The 8547-nt window shown below is 37.4% G+C and overlaps 1 protein-coding gene across 1 annotated transcript in view; it reads left to right on the plus strand.

Annotated features, from left to right (window-relative positions):
* The first annotated feature begins 7341 nt into the window (after positions 1–7341).
* LOC110109761 (uncharacterized protein At2g24330) overlaps positions 7342–8547 on the plus strand; it is a 6716-nt gene continuing 5510 nt past the window's right edge. Inside the window, exons 1-2 of the mRNA XM_028698671.1 lie at positions 7342–7453; positions 7862–7941. Coding sequence (XP_028554504.1) covers positions 7342–7453; positions 7862–7941 — 192 coding nt within the window. The remainder of the gene's footprint in view (positions 7454–7861; positions 7942–8547) is intronic.

Below are 8547 nucleotides of genomic sequence, written 5' to 3' on the forward strand. Positions count from 1 at the left end.
AACAAAAATAATTCTTCTAAAAAGTGTTAGGAGAAAACAAACTTTAAGACAATAATATTTGGAATCATCAAAACTTTATAAGTTGCAAGAATGTAAAACATGCAAATAGAAACTCTCAACAAATCTATGTAAATTTGATCAAAGAAATACTAAAGTAAATCAACTGTGGCAAATGCATTTCAGCAACATCATAAATTTTTCCATAGTCATTATCCTCATAACCTCTTATATTTGAGGATGGCTTATGCTTGGAGTTTATCTTTGAGGTTAGTTGTTATTCTCAATCACTCCTAATTGGTATCCTTCCACTTGTTGAGTTTGTCTTCTTTGAAGTTGGTTGCAATAACTACTCACTAATTGTGTAGATAAAGTTCAATAAGCAATATTGCTTTGGCACAGTGGAAGAGGAAGAATAGTGTTAGCTTGATTTTTAAGGAATGAATCACCTTGTGCCAAAAAGCTAAAGGGAGCACCTGTACCAATTTTTCTTTTATTCCTTCTACCTTCTTCCTTAAGAGGCTGGGGATCTACTTCTTTACAACTTCAATTTTATTCATTGGTATATTGGTGGTGGAATGAGGTGAACTTGAGATGAATGCCTTATAAGTGAAAAAAATCCTTTAGTGTCTTATAATGTGGAACACGAGAATGATCCCTATAAGTTCATTCTCTATACTATAAATGGAAAAGAGCTATTAGCGAGTTGTAGCTTGTGAGAAGGATGTAGATGTATAGGGGAAATTTTTTGGCATTGAGGGAACCTTTTGAAGAATTCCTCTACATCCTTCCTCAAAGTCATCTAGAAGTATCCTTGCCTCAAAATTCTATGGGAGAGTTTTCTTCCTTGTAGATAACTTCCACACTCGCTTGAGTAGACTTCATTGAGATTGTCACTTTCTCATTATCTCTAATACACCTCAAGCTGTGTGAAGTTGCCAACCTTCTAAATAACACAACCCACAAGAGTAATTAATTGGAAACTTTTATCATTGAGGGAACCTCTATACTCATCACTCCTCTCTAAAGATAATATATAATTGGGCTTACCCAACTCTCTAAATGAATAACTCCGACCTAAATGACTTTCCCTTCTTTTATGGTAAGCCTTATGATTCTCACTATAGGTCACCGAATTGGGCTTCCCTCCTTGGAGTTGGTTTTGTTCTGTAGGGGTTTGAGTTATCTTAAAGTACTCTTTCCAGCATATTTCTACCTTAACCTTGAAGAGATATTTCAAGAGTAACTCATCCCTCACTTTGTACTCATAGTTGATTTGGTTCAACATCAACTACAAGTCTAAATATACCATCAACTGAGTTGCCTCAAGTCCTATAGTAAGTCATAGGCCAACGAGTAAGGCTTCATACTCGGATTGGTTATTTGTGACTTTGAACTCTATTAGTATCTTGGGTGATAGTGATTCTAGTTGGGCTTCTTAGAACCATGCCCAAATTGAATCATTGTTCCCCTAAGGAACCATCATTGTATAATGTCTAATATTACTAAGAAGTCACCACCTCTGTCATACCATTTAATTGTTAAAGTTAACCAATAAGTTGGCACATGCTTTGGCCTTGATGGCTATCTTTAGAAAGTAAGTAATCTAGAACTTGCTTAGCTCCATTAACAATTTAAGTAGTCTTCCAAAGTAATTAGATTTTGCGAGTATAGAATTCAGTAGATAGTTGGTCACTACTTGGATGAAATAGGCTTGGAAGTATAGTCACAATCACCTGGAAGTATTGGCCTTCTATAATGATAAAGGTAATTTTTCATAGTTGACTGAAGGAATTTTGATTTCATGGTAGCCTAAGAAGTCAACTAAGAAACTCATAATTGAGCATCCTACTACTGAGCTGATTAGAGCATCTATCCTTGGTAGGAGGTATTCATCGTTTGGACATGTCGAGTTCATATTAATGAATTTCACACACATTCTCCAATTTGTCATCACCTTTTATACCATAACCACATTAGAGATCTAGTATGGGTACAAAACCTCTTTGATAACATTGGCCTTTACTAGCTTTCACGCCTCCTCTTATGGGCTCGATGAGTATGAAAATTGTCTTCATGTTTCTATCTTCCTTTTTCATATTAAGCATATAGCAGGTGACTTCTTCATCCACCCCTGGCATTTTGGCTATCATCTAAGAACAGACGTCTAAGTCACATATGAGGGCCTATATCAATATGTCTCAATGCTCCTTGTTAAAGGATGAACTTATTATCAAGGTTCAATAGGGCTTGCACTCAATTACTAGTCCTTCCTCTACGGCCTCTATTGTATCCAAGTCTAGACCTCATTCTAATCCAACTGCAACACTTCCTCAACGAAAGTCACCAATTTCCCACTACTTGAATATAGCAGATATGCAACTGGGTGAGGTCACCTCTCACCATTATTTCTCTCCCTTTCACCTTGGAATGTATAGGTGGATACCATGGCTCTAAAGTGTTCAATAAAGGACTAACAATGATAGCAGTGTAAGTTGTTGGAGAGTCCACTATGATGAAGTTGGTGATTGCAATATATTAGCGAACACCCTCACCTTAAGTGATAGGAAGGGAAACTATCATTTAGTCTCCTTGCTCTCACTAGAAAATCCATAGAGTGGCCCCTACAGTAGGGGTGAGCTGGGAAGTGAGCTATTTCATGACTAATAACCACAACATTATTCTGCATGTCCCCTCCGACAAGCTTGATGACTTCATTGAAAGTAACAAGGGTGATGTCCACAACTTGAGCTTGTAAGGTGGACACCAAGTTCACTTATATGATCATATCTCTCTTTGCACTTACTAGTGGCACCTCTCTCTTGCCTCCCATGATGGAGAGCACTACTCCAATCATTTGCATGGTATGAATATGCTTGTTTCCATTGCTTTCAACTAAGGCTTCCACTAGGTATTGATCTAAGTAGACAAGTATGAATGCCTTCAACTTTCTTACTTGATGACATATTCAACAAGACCATGCAAGTGATGAAACTCCTCCATATTATAGCCATCCTCCTTATTTAAGGCACCATATCTGAAAGTGTCCCTAGCATTAGGTATCGCCTTCAAACATACTCGGTGCTGAAGAATTCCTTATTTTAAATGGCCTTAAGAAACTCAAACATGGATACTTGCACTAGAGTGTAGGTTGGGTAGGTTAGAAAATGTTGTGTGGACTCTTTTAGATATGAGAAATCAGCATAAAATGGCTCATCCACTGCTTGAGGTTCTGCAACCTAGCTTGCAAGGGTACCTTTAGTCTTCAAGACAACGTCGATCTCAGGAAAGATTTGATCTCTTATCATTCCTATCCCTAGGATAAGCTTTATCTGTCGTATCCTCGTTGCTACTCTCTTTTGATGGCTAATTCATAAGGGTGAATGGCTAAGGTGGACTCGATCACTTTGTTGTACTCTTTAACATTCACATGGCTGCTGCCTAGCTCTAACAACCTTTATGAGTGTCATAAACTACTGCAAGCCGAGCACATATTTAAATGGACCCTCCCTTAATACTTGGGTCAATGTGGCCTAGGAACCTATTGGATTTAGGTCCTTTAAGTCTAACATTTCGTTCTAAAACCTCACTATGAAACTCCTCAATGACTCCCTAAATTTAGGCCTCATCTTCAATAGATCTTGCAAGCTCTTTTCAGATAATGGTCACTAGCGAGCTGAATCATAATCATTTTAATTTAAGGAAAAGAGACCACTCCCAAAAATAGGCAAGTAAATCACCTAAGAAATCATAAAGAACATGTGATATTTAAGGGCATCATTTATGTACATAAGAGAATTCATCAATTCATATGTAGCCACATGGTCATGTGGATCAACTTGCTGTATTATGACTCTATTTGTAGCATTCTAAACCTGGGAGGCAAACTAGCCATGGAAATTGCCCTAACAAAGGCTTTGGTAACTCACCTAGTCGGTGGACTGCATCCTTCGTCACTCAGCAATATGAGGGTAATTAGAAATTGGTGTTGAGATTAGCATTTTATCTTTTGGCTGACTACAACAAACTACTGAGTCAAGGCTACCCACCTTTCCTCCATTTCCTATAGGTTTCATTTAGTGGTGTAGCCATCATTCTCCATACTTACAGAAGACTCGTGCTGAATTCGCTTATATAGTATGGCTTATTTTCTTACCAATTGTATCAATTCACACTCACCGCACCTGAGAAGATGTTAAATCCAAATTTATCTATGAATGACACCCAACTCTACTAGCAAGCCTATTTTATGAGCTGATGAGTTGAACTTCTGAGAATGAAGAGCATGAGGTGAGTAGAGAATGCAACAAAATACTCAACAAAGCTATAGATAAAAAAATGATAGAATATTCTTTTTTTTTTTTTTTTTTTTTAAGAGAGAGGGATTGTTTAGCAGAAAAGAGAGAAGGGATGGAAAAGGGGAGTTCCATCGAGTGGGGAGGCTTTCCCTATCTGTGTTTATGTCTTCTATACTGTTTTGGAATTGCAAGGGGGGCTAGAAAGAAGGAGGCCACCTTGTATTTGAAGGAGTTGATTAATGAGATCATGATGTTTGCTTTGTTGGTCCTCTTAGAGACTAAGATTGACTCATATTGGAAGGAGGAGTTGATTATCTCATTGGGCATAGTTGGGAATTTTTTCCAAGTTCCAGGCAGTTGGTTTATCTGGTGGAATGGTGGTCTTTGGGACACTAGAAGTGTTTCCCTTTTATGGTTAGAATAATTCTTCACAAAGCTTCTTGGGTGATTTGTTGATTCCTAAGATGGTCTTGGAAGATTGCAACGGTTTATGGGAGTGTTGTCTGCAAGAAAGAATGCTCTTGGAAACGAACTTGAAGAAGGGTTGAAGGCGCCTTTTCATCTATTATTGGTGGGGAATTTAATTGCATCTTGAACAAGGAGGAGAAGAGAGGTGGGAAGAGATTTATTTTCTCTAAAGGCCTAGGGAAATGAAGAACTTTTATGACAAATACATTTCAGATTTTCATGATATTAGAAGCATTGGTCCAAATTCACTTGGTGTAACACAAGAAGGAACTTTCTAGAATTTGGGAGAGGTTGGATAGATGCTGTTGAACTCCATTGCTCTCAACATGTCCCGACAGCTATGACTATGGCATTTAGCAAGAGTGGCTTCAGACCATTGTCCAATTGCTATTAAATTGGATAGGCAAGATTCAAATTAATAGAAACAATATCAAGTTTGAAGACACTTGGAGATCCTATCCTGCAAGCTAGAACTATTGTTTATCATTCTGATTAAGAATGACTATTGGGGAGCATTGTGAAATTCCATCAAAGGAAAACATATAACTTTGAAGGCTTTGTTCTTTTGGGCAATGTAAGTGAAAAAACTTGAAGACCCTAAGGAGGACTTGAAGAAGAATCATTGAACTTCAAAAGAAAGAAATGGATGGAGTGAATTGGACAAGGAAGATCTTACTTTGCTTAAAGTAAGGTGCATGAGCTAAATATCACTTTGAACCATTGGCTACTTGTGATCAATAAGGGTAAGGCTAGATGGCAATGAAGAAGGTGACAACAACTCCAAAGATGTTCCACAATTTTGCTTCGGCTAGAAAGAAATGGCAATAGAGTGGTAAGTTAGAGATATGATAATGTAATTCATGTTGAAGAGGAGAAATTGAGAATGGTTTTCACTCATTTCTTGAATCTAAGTGGAGGAATAAGAGAGTGTGAGCTAAATGATGGCCCAACATTTCGGAAAACGAAAACTAAACCAACAGGCGGGATGACTTTGCTTGGACTTCTCATTGGCTGAAATGAAACTCTCGGTTTTTCAACAAGAAACAATGAGCTCCAGTATGGATGGTGGACATCTTCTTTTATAAATGCTATTCGGGATATTATTTGGAGTTTCTATGGAATGCTATTAGTAGCTTCTTCAAGTCTGGTCATATGTATAAGTCTTGGAAGGACACCCTTATTGTTTTGATTGCCAAATCAAAGATCCATTAACTCCATCCAACTACAGGCCGATTAGTTTTGGTCAAATTAATTACAAAATTGCAGCTACTATGTTGGTTAATAGATTGAAGAAATGCATTTCTAATATGATCTCTGAAGAACAGATGGCCTTTATCCTGTAGATCCATTTCTGAACATTGCTGGTGCTCAAGGAATTATTCATAAATTTAAATTCTCAAACAGAAAGGTTTGATGGCATTAAAGCTTGACAATGGAACAAAGCTTATGACAGTATGGTTGCAAGCATTGGAGCAGATTCTTGAATGGTAGATTCCCTCATATGTTTTCTATCTGCTTGTGGATTGTGTTGTAGGTGTGAGATTTTTCCATTATGATTAATGAAGAAACTCTGACTGATTGATGCTCATAGTTGGTTTTCGACAAGGATTCCACTCTCTCTTATCTCTTCATTATGTGCTTCCAATTTTTTTTCTACTCTATTGAGAGAGGGACATGATCTTGGTATAGGGTTTCTCCCCTAAGGCCCTAGATCACTCATCTTCTTTATGCAGATGATGGTTGCTTATTTTTGGCACATGTTTCTATTTCTCTTGCCAAATCTTGAAGAAGATTGTTGAAGACTTTTGTAATGGGACGGGCCAAAGAATCAATGCTAACAAATCCTCAGATTTTATTTGGGAAAACTGTTGGTACACAATTAAGAAGAAAGTGCCAGATTTTTGGTTACAAGTGTGAAGGAGATGAGCTACCTTGGGATCAAATTATCTTAAGTAGATTGAAGATGGCAATTTTCAGACATGGCTTGGCAATGTTATGGATAGATTAAATGCTTGGAGCAAAAAATTTATCTTTGGGGGGTAAAATCACTCTATCTCTAGTTCTCTTTAACTATGCCAAACTTTCTAGCTACCCACTCTCTAATTCCTAAGAAGATGTTGTATGAGGTGGAGAAACTTTGTAGAAAGTTTCTTTGGCATAAATCGGATGGAGATCATAGTCTTCATTATGTGGCTTGGGAAGAATTATGCAAACCAAGGTGTTTGGGTGGTTTGGGTCTTCATTCTCTTTAATGCGTGTTAGCTCTTTGAGATCCAAGTTAGCTTGGGTTTTTTATCAAAAAGAGGACTCTCTTTGCTATAAAGTTATAAAGCAAAATATGGAGATGATTTGAGGATTGGAACTCATAAGAATGTGTTCCTCAAATGCTTGGAAAATTCTTGTTGATGGGGTAAACAGCTAAAGAACATTACCAGGTGGAATGTGGGTAATGGTGATAAAATTAATGTGCTTAATGAACACTTGGTGTTGACAAGTGTATTAACAAATGGCCAACTATGGTTAACTGTGATGCTTTGGCGGGTTTAAATATAAGCCATTTGTTAACTAATGATGGACAATGGACTACAACCTGCTCAAGGAGGTCTTTCATCCAGATTTCATCTCCATGATACAATATCCAGATTTCGCCTGGATTGGAGGATCGGAGAGAGCTGCTGTCTTTGCTGTCGGTAAGACAATTTCAGCCTTGTCTTTGACAACATCTTGAAGTGCAATTACAATTTTGAATGCGAAGACTATTTTTATTGGTTATTTAAACTAAAACTCAACAAGAAGGTTGAGATTTTCTGGTGGAGATTAGGGAAGGCTGCTATTCCTACAATGATTTTTCTGCATTAACGAAAACTGGTGCTGGATAAAAACTGTGTTAGGGGCTATAATTGTAGTGAATTATGAGCACATCATGGTAACTTGTAAGTATTTGATTGATGTTATCAAACAAATACAATTGTGGGGTATAGTATCCCTGTTTTCCAAGATTTGAAAGCTGTTTAAAGGAGCTGAGAAGGCTATATGTCCGAAATTCTGGAGTTGTTAAACTGTACTGGCATTGCTGTGTATCTTTCATGGAGTAATAGAATCATGTGAAGCATGGGAAATTCTGCTTTGCGCATCTTCTGTTACAGCTGCTAACACATTGGCATTGGCTAGTATAAAGGTAGTCCATATCTCTCACCTGGGAACCAATCTCCTTAGGGAGTCTTGTGATCTTGGTGCCCTCCTCCGAAGAATGGATGAAAATAAATGTTGATGCTTCTTTGGCTAGATCCAACTGTGCTGGAGTGGTGGGATTTTCAGAGATCACAAAGGAAGGTTTATCCTTGCTTTTGGAGAAAAGAAGACTCATTGGGATATAACCAAACTAGAGATGGATGCTGTTTTTCTCGGTCAAGGACTACATTAGAAGTTGGATGCTAGAATACAAAGGCTTGATTGTTGAGAGTGATAATCTCAATGTCATTAGATTCATTCAAGATTCTTTCAAGATGAAAAAGCAAATTGTGGATAATCGGCATTGGAGAGATGCTCTTCTTTAATGACTTTCATAAAGTGGTTTTTAGTCATGTTCATAGAAATTGTAATAAAGGTGGCTAATATTTGTGCTACCATGGCTAGTAATGGAGTTTTTTTCTTTGATAGTTCTTCTTTTAATAGCATCCCTTCCTTGCTTTTATTTGCTATCAAGAAGAATGTGATGCATTCATTCCTTTCAATTGTAATTAGCTTTGCTTTTGCCTATTAATGCAATGTTTGCAATTTAATC

The sequence above is a fragment of the Dendrobium catenatum genome, unplaced genomic scaffold (genome assembly GCF_001605985.2).
Source record: "Dendrobium catenatum unplaced genomic scaffold, ASM160598v2 fragScaff_scaffold_130, whole genome shotgun sequence".
In the NCBI taxonomy this organism is placed as follows: Eukaryota; Viridiplantae; Streptophyta; class Magnoliopsida; order Asparagales; family Orchidaceae; genus Dendrobium; species Dendrobium catenatum.